This window comes from Molothrus aeneus, chromosome 7 (genome assembly GCF_037042795.1).
Source record: "Molothrus aeneus isolate 106 chromosome 7, BPBGC_Maene_1.0, whole genome shotgun sequence".
NCBI lineage: Eukaryota > Metazoa > Chordata > Aves > Passeriformes > Icteridae > Molothrus > Molothrus aeneus.
In genome coordinates this window covers 16064995-16081447 of record NC_089652.1, presented here as the reverse complement: position 1 = coordinate 16081447, position 16453 = coordinate 16064995, and the positions used below count along the sequence as shown (strand labels likewise).

General features: G+C 34.0%; 1 protein-coding gene across 1 annotated transcript in view; it reads right to left on the bottom strand.

Moving 5' to 3' along the window:
• Positions 1-16453, bottom strand: part of TTN (titin) — a 234120-nt gene that overhangs the window by 118025 nt on the left and 99642 nt on the right. Inside the window, 23 exon segments of the mRNA XM_066553743.1 lie at positions 801-881; positions 2251-2361; positions 2565-2645; positions 3131-3211; positions 4109-4189; positions 4386-4469; positions 5881-5961; positions 6424-6507; positions 7438-7512; positions 8139-8471; positions 8700-8783; positions 9015-9098; positions 9313-9395; positions 9723-9801; positions 10015-10116; positions 11327-11416; positions 11583-11663; positions 12196-12282; positions 12487-12570; positions 12779-12853; positions 13060-13137; positions 14866-15210; positions 15409-15492. Of these exon segments, the coding sequence (XP_066409840.1) occupies positions 801-881; positions 2251-2361; positions 2565-2645; positions 3131-3211; positions 4109-4189; positions 4386-4469; positions 5881-5961; positions 6424-6507; positions 7438-7512; positions 8139-8471; positions 8700-8783; positions 9015-9098; positions 9313-9395; positions 9723-9801; positions 10015-10116; positions 11327-11416; positions 11583-11663; positions 12196-12282; positions 12487-12570; positions 12779-12853; positions 13060-13137; positions 14866-15210; positions 15409-15492 (2448 nt within the window).

The following is a 16453-nucleotide window of genomic DNA, read 5'->3' as shown; positions in this document are numbered from 1 at the left end:
CATCAGGTATCTTTAGCTGGTGTAACTTTTAAGGTTTTAGGCACAGGAGCTTTGAATTTTTGTTTGACATCTACTTCCTTGGGTCCTTAAGGCCCTTTAGGAAACAGATTATTTTCAGTTATTATATAGAATTTTACAGTTATGTTCAAAACTTTTCAGTAGAAATTGCCCAAGTTCTTAATAAAACCTCTGATTTGATTTGTTTATTGTCTTAAGGTTATTTTATGTCTCTGTAAAGCCTCAGGAAACACCTCAGAGTCTTCTGGAGTTTCTTCTTCTACATCAGATTATTTTTCCATTTTATTCAAACATCTCCCAAATCTCTATTTGACTGAGACTGACATTGTCTATTTTGCATTCCTCGTCACATTCTTCTATGTGTGATGACTTCTTGGTATCAATTTTTTTGTCTCTGCACACAAGTTTTCTTCTATATTAGACATCTCTATCACTCATTCTATGCTCTCTTTTGGGGCTAGTTTTGCATTGTTAGTCAGGACTATTTCACATCACAGAGGCCACCTTTTCTCCTCTTCTCCTAAGATTTCTCCTTTGTTCTCAAGTGTCAATCTCATTTCTGTTCAATATTTCTACTTCAATATTTCTAGCACTCTGGTACAGATTACAACTATGATTCAAAAGAGAAGAATTTTAAACACAGTAACATGTATAGAACGATATGGGTGCAGAAAGTAAAAGTAACAGGAAAACACAAACAAGCAATCAGATAACTAATCTGCACAATCAAGATAGAGGTGTTTTTCCTCTTCCAAATTTTAGTTTTCTGTAGCACAACATACCTTTGGCTGGTGGTGGTTCTGGTTTTTTAGGAACAGCAGTGGGCACTTTCTCTTCTGGAATTTTCTTGGGCACCTCTGGCACTTTAAAGAAAACAGCATTCATTTTTTAAAATTAAAGCATTTAAAATATGTACATTGTAAAGGAGAAAGAGGATCACAAGAATCATATCAGAAGGAAAAATGTAAAAAGAGAGATGTCATGCAAAAAGCGTTGTATACAATTACACACTAATTGGATTATGATAAATGAGTCTTGCTATAAACTCTAATGCTCAAGAAAAAAATCTCCTCCTCTGAAAGACACTATTATTGACATATAAGCTTTAGGTAGTGTTACCCTTGGTATTTTAGATATAACAGTATTTATTGATATCTTAGGTACCTTGTACACATTAAAGACATTAGTGTAGTTTTTAAAATTACAAAAATTAAACATTCAATACAGAGACATAAGACAAAACACATTGATATATAAGGATGTGACAAAACAAGTAGATGGATAAGGATGCTTTGACAAAAGTTACAACTTCTGAGAAGTCTTCATGGTTCTACCCCTCTGGCAAAGAATAAGTTGGAAGTGACTTTGCTTGGTATCTGTTGTCAAGCAGGTTTAGATTTGCTATGATCCCCATAAAGATGCAAACAAGCTAAAGAAGTCATGGCAAAAGTTGAACTTCAATGAAATACCTTTTAAATGTCATACATAACAGTTCTGTGCTTGGTAGTGCTATGTGATAATGACTAGGGTGGGATAAGCTGTGCTGCTTGACAGTTGTTAATGCCACTCAAACTGCCAGTTCTGACAGGCTTTTAAAACACCTGAATGAATTGTAACAGCTGGTTTCTGTGCAAATTCTACTTCCATTCAAAATGAAATCAATTGACCCCAAAGTTTAACATGAGCAATGTGAAACAGAGGGATAGGATGTACTTCTTGCTAGTGTATGATCAAATTTCTGAGGCTGTACCCAAAAAGTGAAAACGTTCTGTAAATCTCATTGTGTGTTAACATGGCTGGAGCTTTCCTTATTTCTAGTCCCTTTCACTGGCTTCTGATACAATATCTAGGTTATTCTTGGGTGGAATAAATAGATCAACTCAATTAATTTTTAATGATTTGACAGCAACAGTACAAGGGACAGAAGAAACTTGTAGAAAAAGAATGAAAGGATATGCTAACCTATACCTTTGGCAGCTTCTGGCTTTTTAGGCAGAGTTTTTCTTCAGGAATACTTTTATAGGCAATTCAGACACTTGAAAGCTATATACTGATTTTGATTTTATGACTTAAACACAACTTAAGAAACAGAAAATGGGACATATACAACATAAACGCCACAAATCTGACATGTGGACCATGAACTATAAAATCAGAAACTATGTAAGAAAAAGAAAAAAGTAAAGATTTTTATCAGTGAAAGACCTCAGTTCTACCAGGCTCTCAAAGTACCTTTAGACGGTGGAGATTCTGGTCTTTTAGGCACAGCAGTAGGTTCTGGTTTTTTAGGCTTAACAATAGGTGCTTTTTCTTCTGGAACAGCTTTCCTAATGGCTGCAGGCACTTTAAAGATATTAGTTCAAATTAATGAGAGAAAGACATGTCATGAAAAATCTCAAATTTTTCATATAAGTAAGGTACTGAAAGAATGAATACAAACATGAATTATGCTGAACAAGGACTAAAACACAAACATGAATAATTTAATTTTCCTGGAGTTCAAGACTTAGCAGATTGTAGGAAGAGGTGATGAAGAAGTCATATACCTCTAGATGGTGGAGCCTCCTCTTTCCTATGAACAGTAGAAATTTCTTCTTCTATGTGAATCTCCTCATAAACTTCATGTACTTGAAAGATATTAGTTTAAACACTTAAATTAACTTAGAGTATCTTCAGAAAACAAGACAATATGTTAGATAAATAACAAACATAATAAAATATTCAAGCTCCTCTGAAGACATCCAGGTTGATTTTACATCCATGTGCAAAATTAGAATGCTTTCAAATAAGGGGTGAAAAATCCCTCACCGACCTGACCCCTGCAGTTTGTCAGAAGAAAGATGTGTGATGTGTCTTAAATTGAGTTACTACCCTGAGTGCAGAGATATGTCTATCTCAGTTCTGTCACTTTTTCTTTATTTTTTTCCCCTTTAGGCTGATCTCAAGTAGCACTTAATTTTAAGAACAACTACAGACAATAGTTTTTTTAATTACTTTTTACTGTTGCAAGTAACCAAAATTGTTAAGTTCACGATAAACAGAATGCTCTCAAAATAATTTATATACGAAAACATGTTTTTAATTCTTCAAATAAACTTAAAATTTCTTATACCTGTAAAGTGTGTAGGTTCTTCTTTAGGTACAGCAGGAGGTATTTTTTCTTTGTGGACAGCTTTCTTTCGTACTTCAGGAACTTAAAAATATTGGTTTATTTTAGAAATTTGCATAATGAAATAAGTAATACAATTTTGTAAAAAAAATTAAATCTACTAGAACAAGAGGAAAAATATGTGGTATTGAAATGTGAATAAAACTTAACAACTTCACCTTCTGGAGTCTGTTAATTTTCTAACTCCTAGTATTTACGGTTCTGAATATGCTCTTCTCTGAAAAGATGGTAGGAGTTTTTTTTTATGTTTGGGTTTTTGTTTGTTTTTCCTGGTTTTGTTTCTTTGTTGGTGGGATGTTTTTGTGTGCATGTGTATGTGTATGTTTAAGAACTTTAGGCACTAAAAAGGGTTTTCTTTTATGAAATTTAAAAATTACCCATAAAAGCAAGGCAAAACTCCAGTTCAATTAAGTAATTTTTAGGGTTCCAACATGTATAGGGCTCTTCAATTCTGGAATCATGTAACAAAATTATGTTTCTATTAAAAATTTTGTGGCTTTCTATTTTGTCCTGATTTAAAGTCATACCTTAATCCTGACTTTCTTTAGGCCCTCTATATGACTGCAAAGAGTCCTTTTGCAAATAAGCTTCTCTCACAACCTTTTAGATTTTTTCCCAATATATTGTCAGAGAAAATATTTTGAGAAATAGAACATGAGATATGAAGTCAAAAAATATAAGACTAATCCCTGACTCTCATGCCTACTAAATTTCTGTGTCTAATTTAGTCTTCCTAAATTTTAAATTGTTGCAGAATGTATCAATCTGTTTAAGCAACTACTTATAGGAAAAAAATAAAAACCAACTGTAAAGTGTCTAGCATCTAGTTGTGTTGTTTAAGGAAAACAAGCAAGCTGAGTTCCTTATTTGATATCTCACTTTCATAAGAGGTTAGAGAGGGTTAATTTGGAGGTAATGTACCTTTAGCTGGAGGAGCTTCTTCTGTAGGTACAGCAGCAGTTATTTTCTTAGGTGGGACAGTTTTCTTTGTCACTGCAGATACTTCAAAGATATTAAATTTTTTAAAGAACATTAAAATACACAAAGTGTAAGTAACAAAGAAGCAACAGACACATAGCATCTAAAGAAACATTAGAATGAAAACATTAAATAACAGATTAGCACACAGATGGAATGAAGAAGATGGATAATTTGTAGGAATGTGTTGCTTTACAGATTGCTTGAAGAGTTGGTTTACCTTTAGCTGCTGGAGCTTCTGGTTCACTAGGAGTAATAAAAGGCATCTTTTCTTCTGTTGGAACTTCTCCATAACCTTCAGGTTCTTTAAAGATATTAGTTTATTTTACATATTTTAATATTAGTTACAAGACAGGAGTAGAAAGACAAAATGAAAACGTGCAGAAATGCATATGGACAAAGAGCTGTTTGAGCATAAGTTATTTAAATATCTTTCAGCCTGATCATTGACTTACTACTGCTGAAAGTTACCATTCCCAATTAGTAAAATATATGTTTACAGAAATATTTCATTTTATTTTCTAGTTTCTTAGTTCTGTCTATTAGATAGAATTTGTAACTGAATTTCGTATGTCTTCATTTGGAGCTGACTATCTCCATTGCAACTCAAAAATTAGGTGTTCAGGATGTCTCTTAAACCAATGTCTACTTAAGTTCATTTCTTTGCTCCAGTGTGACTCAAGTGCTTCCTGAATCAGAAATGTAGCTTCTCTTTTCTTTATGTATCTTTTTCACTCTACTCGAGGAAAAAAGTATAGCATTTTTAAAATGTTAAACTCCATTTTTACATTTAGTGTAAGGTTTTAAGTTTAAAATTTTTTTAAATGCTGAATTATATCTAAATTTGAGGACATAGATGGTCTGAAAGATATTGATATAAGCTTCTTTTAAATAGTTTTAAAATTGAATTAAAATTAGCTCATATTTTACAGAATAATTTAGAGCATGACTTGATATATTCTCTTCAACTGACGATTTGGTAGATGAGTCATTGATGTACCTTCATATAAAGGAGGCTCCTCTTCTCTAGGGATAATGCTGGGTACTTTCTCTTCAAGGACAGCTCTCTTATGAAACTCAGGAACTTCAAAGATATTAGCTTTTTTTAGTAACTTCAAAGTAATTTTCAACTTTTAATATCCCAAACAGAAATAAACCCAGAAAACTAAGTTGTTTTGAGGTCTTGGAAACTTTTCAAGAATTAAGTATGATACAGTTCTAGAACTGCCATCCTAGAACAATGAACTATGTGAAGAAATTTATCGTTTCAGCTCTCAAACAGAGAGCCATTTGCTTTCCTTACTGCATAGTCATGCTCTTACTTCTGGTTGATGCAACAGCTTTAATAGCCTTAACTTACTGGCTCTTGCCCTGTTAATCCTTCACCAATATCATGACCTTGTATTGGTATCAAAACCCCAGTTTAAACTAAATTCACAGCTATATTATAAATAGAAAAGCACTGAAGCTTTACTTACTGGTGTTGTAAGAAGCAATACCTCCTCAGCATGTTTTCATTCATAAATTCAGTGATTTACTGTCTAGCATATATTTAAAATGTTTGCCCCAGAGTTTGGGATTTATCACTGAGATTTCAATCTCCACTTAGAGATTGCAGTGGTGTAAAAAACATGACAAGTTTTAGAGATGTTAGCTGGGAAAAAATGACACAACTATTTCCTTTTCATAAAATCTCATATCAAAGGCTCCTTTACCTTTCATTGGTGGAACTTCTATTTCAGGTGTACGTGTAGGTTTCTTTTCTTCAGGGACAGGTCTTTTGAAATCATCTGGCCCTTTAAGATATAATTTACTTTTAGGGCTTTCAAAGCTACTTGAAAGAAGTTAAAAAGAAGAAGAGCAAGTCTAGCAAGGAAGATTCTTGAAATATCAAAGAATTAAATCCTTCCTGAAAGAACATTTATGTTAATTTTGAAGATTAGACAGAAGAATAACATTAAAAAATACATTCTTGAAGGATTACTTTTTCTTCTTCCTTTCCAGAAGAAATAAAGATATTATTTCTTTCTGAACATTTTTCATGTGCAAATTAATGACAGAACACACATTTTTTAAATGACTAACATGTTTTCAACAAATAAGTTGAAACCAACTGGCAAAAAAGACTCAATGACAAACAAATGAAAAAAGACCCACCGTGAGGACATAAAACATGCACATGTTTCTCAACAAATAATGAGGACAAAAGACTGACATTAGAGTTCATGTTTCACAAGGACAATGAAGAGGAAGTATACCTTTAGCAGGTGGAGGTGTTTCCTTTTTAGGAACAGCAGGTGGTACTTTCTCTTTTGGAACAGGTTTCTTTGGCACTGCTGGCACTTTAAAGACATTGGTAGTTTTTTTAAGAATGTTTGCAGTATGAGTATAATGTAAGAATAGAAGTTAAACAAAAAGCAAACAATGCAAAGAGTCAGAAAACTTAGCAGAACACAAAAATATTTCTTAAATGCATAAATACATTTTGTAGAAAAGAGGCCAACTATCTGGATTGTTTTGCTTGGATTAATGCAGCCACAGTTTCAGTATTCAGTGAAAGAAAAACACTGCTGTTGAATGAATTTTGAATAGGGATAAGCCTTAACAATTAGGTTTCATGTGCTATCAGCTGTAATTAATGGCAGCTGGGAATACAGTAAGGTTTCAATTTCCTATCAAATAACTCCAAGCTTTTTTGTAAAAACAAACAAGCAAACTGACCCACCTTTTCCCACTGATTTCATTCTGACAATTCATATGAGAAATAACTATAAAAGTTAGCATAAAACAGATTCCTGGCAAATTTAGTGCTATGAACAGAAAATTACAGAACTCTAGACTAGTGCAGTAACTTCTCAAGCACTTGCTGACAATTGCTATTCATGACACTTATGTTTCATAAAGCCTGATACAGAGAATACCTATTAAGATAGCACACACTGCAGTACATCATTAATTTCAAAAAAGTTCTAGGTTTTTAGGATTCTGCAGGAAACTAGAGTTTTAACAATGAGCTTTAAAATATCACATACGTTGTAATGGCAAAAATTAAATTAAGTTACTAACTTCATTCCCTTTGTCTCCAGGAAGTAATTTGCTTGATTTTTGTTTTATTAAATAAATTTTTTTTTTTTGTAATTTGTCTTTAACAGTACTGTGAAAGAAAGCTAAGAGTCTAGCAGTCAAGTCAGAATAGGTAAAGTATTGGATTTGGGGATTCAGAGACTCATACAGAAGGCTGTGTTTTCAAATTTATCTGATGGATGATGTACCTTTAGCTGGTGGAGCTTCTCTTTTAAGAGCAGGTACTTTTTCTTCTGGCAGAGGTCTTTTGGGCAACTCGGGCACTTTAAAAATATGTCATTTTGGATTATAAGTTATTTATGAAGAAACACACATAAAAACAGCAAGCAGAGCAATCACTCATTTGTAGGGGAGCCATCTCATAATTCATGCATAAAAAGAGGGAGCAGTTATCTCAGAATTCTTGAGTAATGAAATAAGAAATATCAATGTACATCTATTTGGTACAATGTAGATGCGCTTTCTGTTTGGTGTGAGGGATCCTATGATCATAAATTTAAATTATGGGAAAGAAGGTTCTAAATGAGTCCTAATATCTTTATAACTCAAAGAACCTGAACTGGACAAAAGAATTAAATATTAATGCATAAAAAGTAATTCAGGTTGAAGCTGAATTACATAATAAGATTAACATTTTCTGTGCTTGTGTTATATATCTGCTAGTTCACTCTTGGGCAGTCAGATAGGGAACCCTCCCATTTTACAGGGAAGGGAATTGCTTAGGAAGCACTAGGATAGAGACAAACTCTGAATGGATTTATCATTACCAGCAACAGACACACATAGGACTACAAACAAGACAAAATATAAATAAACGCCCATAGGAGGCTTAAGCAGCAACTGAAAACTCACCACACTATAAGAACAAAGAAGTCACGACTTGATTTACCTATAGCTGGTTTGGTCTCATAAGCCTCCTCATATACCTCCTCATACTTCTCATAGATCTCTTCCTTCTCCTTAAACTCATACTGTTCATAGACATCTTTCTCCTCAGCCTCTACTTCATATTCGTGTTCCAGAATTTCCTTATACCCCTCAGGTTCTTCAGGTTCCTCGTATGCCTCAATTTCTTCAGCTTCCTGAATCTTCTCAAATTCTTCAATGCTTTCATATGTCTCATACTTCTCATATTCTTCATAGGCATACTCATACTTCTCCACCGCAGATGCAGGAGCAGGGACTTTTTCTTTCCGTACAAGTTTCTTGGATACTTCAGGCACTTTAGAAACAGTATCATTGTTACTGCCTGACAATTATTCTAAATTTTTTTTTGTTTACAGTTAGACAAGATAATTGACAAAGAACAGAGAATATGCATGACAACCTCAAGCATAAGTTACATTAAATTATAAAACTATGCTTCTGAAAAAATATGTATATTATAAAATATTTTAGAATGAAGAGGAAAAAAAATCTTTGGGAAAAATAAGAGGAAATATACCTGTACCTTTGGTCGGTGTCGGTTCTTTGGGTTTGGGCACAACAACTTGCACTTTCTCTTCTGCCACAGCTCTTTTACGCACCTCCGTGACTTAAAAGATACAGATTTTGTTTAGGAATTTGAAAACAACAAATCACCTTAGAGCAATGTAAGCAGAAAAGCACAAGAAACAGAGCTTTATGGTTCAACAACACAAACATTGAAAATGAAGAGTTTAAACATAAATTCAAACAAAGATCTTGCACAACAGAGACAAAAGTTAGAAAGAAGAAGGTCAAGGGTATTCCTAGCATAAATATTAATTATAAGGAGGACATATACCTTTTGTAGCTGGAACCTCCACTTTTTCAGCAGGAGCAACCAGCACCTTCTCTTCAGGAGCAACCTTCTTAGGCATCTTGGGTACTTTAAAGATAAAACCTAACTTCAGTGTACTTTTGCACAATTTTTAAATGGACAGAAAGCCAGAAGTTTATGAACGACAGAGCAGAAACATACAAACAAATACTATAGTGACAAATACAATACAGGACAGAAATAGTTAAGTGTCCCTTGCTAAACTCAACTTGGATCAAGAATATTATCAGTTAACCATAACAGCATTTACAGTCTGCAGTACCTTTGGCTGATGGAGCTGGCACCTTTTTAGGAACAGGTTCTTTCACTTCAGGAATGGGTTTCTTAGGCATCTCAGGCACTTTAAAGACATTTTATTTTAAGAATGTCATCCACCAGTAGCATGAGAAAGAGAACAGAAAACATGTACAAAGAGACATAATAAGAACTGATCTGCAGAATATATTTTCAAAAGATGAAACAGAAATTCAAACAAAATACACTTTACATCCATGGGCAGACTTCTTGAGCAACTCAAATAGTTTTAGAGTTTGTTTTGTGCTAGGAATTTGACAAGTACTCTGAGATAGATATCAATACAGAAATGCAGCAGGGACACAAAGCTAACATAAATAATAAACAAACTAAACGGAGAAACTGAATAACAACATATTGGTAACTTATGCATCTTTTGCTGGAGGAAGCTCCAGTTTCTCAGGTGGAGGTACAGGTGTTTTTTCCTTTGGGACAGGTTTCTTAGGAATCTCTGGTTCTTTAAAGATATTATTTTGCAAACACGTGTTAAAATTGCTTTTGGAACAGTAAAAACATGAACACGGAAACAAGATAAAAACAAAAACATAGAACAAGACCACAAACTCCCCCTAAAACATATATAAGAGTTACATAAAACTTAGAACAAGAAATAGAGATGAATTTTAATGAACACAAAAGATGCCATGAGTGACAAGAAAAGATCATGTACCTTTTTCTGGTACAATTTCCTCTGGAATAAATTCTTCTTCTTCCTCAGGAACAAAAATGGGAACCTTTTCTTCAGACACAACTTTCTTTGCAACTTCAGGCACTTTGAAGATATTGTTTTAAGAACTTTACTTTCATGACATCACAAAGAAAAATCCATAACATAAAACACAAAGACACCAACTTTAAAGTAACAATAGAAATAGAAATAAAAAATAGGGGAAACTACTGGGTGTTTTTTACTCCCTGAAACCAGTGATGTGTAATTGTGTTGCAAGTCTTATATGAGGACTAGCACTTTTGCCCAGTTTGTAATTCCACAGTGTCATTGCAAACAGAAAATATTAGCAAGATATGCTACAAACCACAGTTAGAAAACATTATTAGCATTAAGGTTTTTTACATAAAAACCTTCCAGTGTCTGCTTTTCTTTTATTTTTTTTTTTTCTAAATTACTCAGCTGCTGAGGTAGAATCATCTTGTCATCCAACAGTGGCCTTTCCAATAGTCTACTTCCACTTCAAATTTCACATTTAGGGCATAGGATCTGGTTATTAGTATGATGAGTTATATATTGATGTTATTTTTGTATCATTTTAGCTAAAACCCTTGAGAATCTAGCTTATTCTCAAGATATATGTAAGAGTGATCTCCCTAAATTAAAGAATTTCCAGGTAAAGGGCCATAAAATTTAATTTCAACTATTTTGTTTAAAGAAAATTTATATTACTTTAGAAATTATTTCTGGATGATAATATCACAAGGAATTATTTCATTCACAGTAACCACTGAAAGTGGAAAAAAGCAGATGATTCAAGGCCTGATTCTCAGCTGGCTGCAGTCAATAACAGAATAGACAAGCCCTGTCTGAGCCCTAGCATTGCTCACTGCAGGGAACAGCAGAACCTGAATTCACTTGAGTATAAATTGAATGTTAAAATTAGGTTCCACTGAAATATGAAAAAAAGAGGGATAGGAGTTATCTGCATACATCATGATGTGATATACCTTTAGCTGGTGGAATTTTCTTTACTTTAGGAACTGCAACAGGTACTTTTTCTTCTGGGACAGCTCTCTTGCGCATCTCTGGCACTTCAAAGATATTATTTTGATAAGAAATTGGTAATTGCTTTTAGAGCATCAAAACAACTAAATCTACAGAACAAAGTCACAAAGACCAGAAAGAAGAAGAAGAAAACTCCTCTCAAAAGGTTAATTGAGATTTATACCAAGCTTAAAAACAATCACTGGAGATGAAGATCAATTAATGAATTGAACAAAGCTGTGATAATCTTCAAGAATCAATGCTGTACCTCTTGCTGGCACCTCTGGAACTTTTTCCTCTTCTTCTTCAGGAACAAAAATAGGTACCTCTTCACTGGGACGTCTTGGTACTTCTGGCACTTTAAAGACAGTTTTTAATTGTAGAAAACTTAGACACAACTTACACAGAAGCTAAAGCAAGTACATTTGTCACACAATGCTATGACGCTGCAGTTAAATTCTAACAACAAATACACAAAACCAAGAACAAGCATTACCCACATGTCCAGCTATAGGAAGTAATACCTTTGGCTGGTGGAGGTTCTGGCTTTTTATGCACAGGGACAGGTACTGCCTTTTCTGGAACCTTCTTGGGCACTTCAGGCACTTTAAAGACATTTTTATTTAGGGAATTAATTTTCAATGTAATATAAAACCTAGTAAAAAGATAACTGTATATCTGATAGTAAGTTAACTACACAGATAGGGTAAAATCTAGTCATGTGATTAAAGTTAACATTGATTTTATCCACAGAATTATGCACAGATGTAAACTTACAAATATACAGGGACTACAAGACTACAAACTGGTGTGGTAAGGCTAAGGGGGAAGTCTGGCTGTTTAGGTAATTTTTTTCTCTTTTGGACCATCTGTTTTTGAAGCAACAAGTCCTTTAAAAGATTTAGATATATAAGATCCAAAAGACAGAGACCATACAAAACACAAAGACATTTTCAAAGCAAAGAGTAAGGATAGACCACATGACTGACAGACACAGACACAACAGTGTCAAACAGCTCAGGGAATGGTTCAAACACATTAGGCTGAAGAATGGGGTTGTTACTGCCAGCAACAATCTTCTTATAAAGATGAAGAAATAAAAGTGGAATCACACAGTTGAACCAGAAAATGGCATACCTTTGGCTGGTGGAGGTTCTTCCACTTTTTTAGGCACTGGGACATGTACCTTCTCTTCCGGCACAAGTTTCTTTGGTACTTCAGGCACTTGAAAAAATATTAGTGTAGCTTAAGAATTTCATTTTTGAGCCATAAGGTAAAGAACATTGCTATGAATCAATAAAGTAGGGTGACAAAGAAGAACTGTCAAGAATAGAAAACTCTTCACTGTACATCATGTATGAAAAAAGACTGACTTTTAAATTATTTTTTAATAAAACATTCAGTCAAGAGCTATATCAAGTCCTATACCTTTGGCTGGTGGAACATCCTTCTTTTTTGGTACAGGAACAGGAACCTTCTCTTCTGGCACAGGTTTCTTTGGCACTTCTGGAACTTAGTAAGATATTATTAAATATTGAGCTTGGCATGAAAATCAAAACAACATACAAACCAGTCACACTAAAACAATTAAACACAAACAAAAAGAACCACAGCTCTTAAGAGTAACAATTCTTTTTCTATCCTAGTTTTTAACACAAGTGAGAAGATAAAGGAATGCTAGAAGATCTTTCTGATCACAGGAAATGACAAGTGCATGTACCTTTAGCTGGGGGAGCTTCCTTCTTCGGCACTTGGACTTTCTTTTCAGGTACAGGTTTCTTTGGCACCTCGGGCACTTCAAAAACATGAGTTTGGTTAAAAAAATAAACCATAAGCTACTCAAAACACAAATGAAACAAAAAAGACAAAACCACAAATATTTCATATGAAGACCCTTCTCCAAAAAGAACAGAAAAAAGTAATAAGCAATTAAGGTATCTGAAAAATAATGTTAATTAAATATTCAGAGGATGCCTTCTAACATAAAGAGATGATATATACCTTTTGCTGGAGGAGGTTCTTTTTTCTTCAGAATAGATATTTTTTCCTCTGGAACAGGCTTCTTGGGAACCTCAGGCACTTGAAAGATACCATTAATGTTTTAGGTATTTACTTCCATAACAACAGGAACATAAAGTGCAAACAAACATCACAAATATATACTCATGCAAACAAACACCATGTACTCAAAAAACCAGCTATGATTTAAAAGGATTTTATCACTAAGACAAAATAAAATAACAAACTCATCATTTTAGCTGCTATTGTGTCTATTCTCCCTGCTTAGCCATGGAGACCATCAATAAAAATGTTTTCAACTTCAAGGGCTTTTTTGAAAGAAGAAGATCAAGAAGATTAAGTCAGAGACATTCAGTCAGTTTTTTTGAATCAGCTATTAAAAACATGTTTTCAATGCTTCTCAGGCATGTAATAGGTTGCATCTGATCATATTCTTTTATATGTTTTAAATATAAATTGTTGACTGCATTTTCTTCCTGAAAAATTTACAAGAGCTTTCTAAATGCAAAAAAACCCAAGCACATCTAGTTTATCAACTGACTGACTTCAAGCACAGAACTGTCCATTATAAGTACCCAGCAGTTTATACCACCATTTGTTGGGTAAATTAAATGCTTTTTAAAAAATCCTTTTATTCTTCTGAAATCAGACTTTTCCTTTAACTGCAGTGAGGCAAAGGCTTCAGCTAAAACATATCTAAACTTTTGTTTGTACTCCAAACCCTAGAAATGCCCATATAAATTTTACAATGACAGGAGAATAATTCCACTGTCTCTGAGCATAATGAAAAAAAGTTTGGAGTACATATGAATTAAACTTAGCTACTGTGAGAGATTAAATGGAAATTTCAGCCAACACTAATCTCCCTGCTCAGGATTAACCTGGCTTTTGCAGTCTACAGCCTCATCTTTTCTCATGTTTATGACAAAATTTCTACTGCAAACAATGTTAGATATAATTTTGACATATATTAATTAGTCAAATGAAATTCTGAAATTCTTTGATGGAAAAAGACACTGTGGAATGATTTGGATCAGGACTGGAAATTATACTCTTAGATGATTATGTAATTTTGGAAAATTGGATATACATGATCCATATCTTTATATTGATGCAGAATGGCTTTATTACCAAGATCTTGGCATGACCTAGTTCTCCTAAGTAGTGAGTACTGTGTTCATCCTGTAGTAACAATGTAGAAAATTTATACCCATACCATAAAAATTAGTCCTAAGGAAAACATCTGAAATGAAGATTATTTAAATATGGATATTTTTCTTTTTCATGAAAGTATATTATTCTCTTCAAGACGGAAATAAACATCAACCATAGGGCTTTCTAAGATTTCTGAAAAAAAATTCGGTGTGATGTGTGTTCCTAAATCACTTATTTTCAAGTACCCTAGCTATTTTCTAGATAAATATATTTTTTGTCTCTGATTGCAGACTTTACATAAGCATTTTAAAGTATTTCAAGCACAGTCTGATAGAAAAATTGAGCCCCAGATGAGGATGAAATTCAGCTTGGTTAAATTTTCATAGTGGGTTATACAGAGTTCATATGAAAGAGGAATGAACATGTATGACATGGAAAATTTTAATTTATGGAGTTAGTAGTAAAGAGTAGATATACAGCCATCACATGTTTTCTGTGCTATATAATAATCAATAAACATGTTAAAAAATACACACTGTAAAGCACACTGCAACATTTTAAAACATATTTGGTACTTTCACAAAAAGAAAAGATACTACTTTTCCTCACACAAACCCTAAAGTTAAAGTATACCTCTGGCTGGTAGGGCAGCCTTCTCTTCATACTGAGGAACCTGTGGCTCTTCCTCCTCATACTCAGCAACTTCCTCTCCATAATAAGCAGCCTCTTCTTCATAATGTGTGACTTCTTCTTCCTCTTCATACTGAGGAACTTCTTCCTCTTCATACTGAGGGACTTCCTCCTCATAGTGACTAACTTCTTCATAATGGCGAACTTCCTCCTTGTATTGGATTACCTCCCTCTCATACCTGGTGGTATCTTCCTCCTCGTACCTTGGAACCTCTTCCTCCTCCTCATACTGAGGAACTTCAACATAGGCTTTTTCTTTTCGGACAACTGTCTTGTGTACTTCGGGCACTTAAAAAGATACCAATTAAAAGAACCTTAAAATTTAGCACATAGATCTTACTAATAATAAGGATCACAAGGCACTGTTAACTAAGAATTAACCAGAGGAAGAACATTCCATAGAAAACAAATCAGTACTCACTGCACATGGAACATACAAGACACAAAAAACATTTACACCATATTTGAATACTCTATCCAGTATACCTTTGGCTGGTGGTCTTGCCATTTTTTTAGGAGGATAAATTGGTACTCTTTCTTCAATGATAGCCCTCTCTGGTACATCAGGCACTTAAAAGATACAGTACAATTACATTTAAGAATTTTTATATGCAAATTGTTTAAAAGAAAATGTATTGGCAAGAAACAGAAAATGATATCTTACAAACACACAGCTGACATGTAAAAGACAAGCATGCTTATTGCCACTGGACATGCAGTGAGGTCAGTGCAGTCATTAGGCTTCTTTTCAATTAAGAAACAAAAACTTTTCAAGGTACCAATATAAGCAGCTGATATGATTCCTGCTTCATCCACTGCTGCCAACAGTGAAGTTAAGTTTGCTGATGGGCAGAACTCAAAATCCAAAGCCATTCAATTACAAAATCAAAAAACTTCATTGTTCTCTGAAGCAGCTCCTTGCCAGAGCAGTGACACTTTGCACTACCTCAGGAAGAGATCAAGAGTCCTCATTCACTGGCAACAAAAGATTTGTGTAGGAAACTCTAGATGAAGGTGAAGGAATGCACGGAGAAAAACTTTGAGAGTGACTAGCAATAAGATAAGGGCTCTGGTCTAATTAAAAGCAAAAGAATGACGTGCTCAGTGAGGAAGGTGTTTTTCCTCTTCTCTCAATTACTTTATGAAGTGACTTGCTTCTTCTGACATGGCAAGGAGCTGTTCCCTGTAAAAGCAGGGGCATCGCCAAAAGATCAAGATGTGGGTATGTTCAGTTTTTAAGACTTATTCGGGAAAGAATGCTGTGTTTAAGCAGCATATCCTCTTTTACAGAAGTGTGTGGGTCTTGTCTTCTGAGGCAGGTGTCTTGGAAAATTTTTGACCAATATAATTGGAAACTGCACAGAAAATCACCTTGGCATTTTAAGGTCTGGCAGACTTGCCAATTCAGAGAATAACTGTGGCATTTTCTTAACAGATTTGAGATTTTTTTCTGACCTTCAGAGATGGAATGCATTCTGTTGCTGACAGATTTGAGAATTTGTAGAAGCTTTATTCATGACAAGCTACAGTG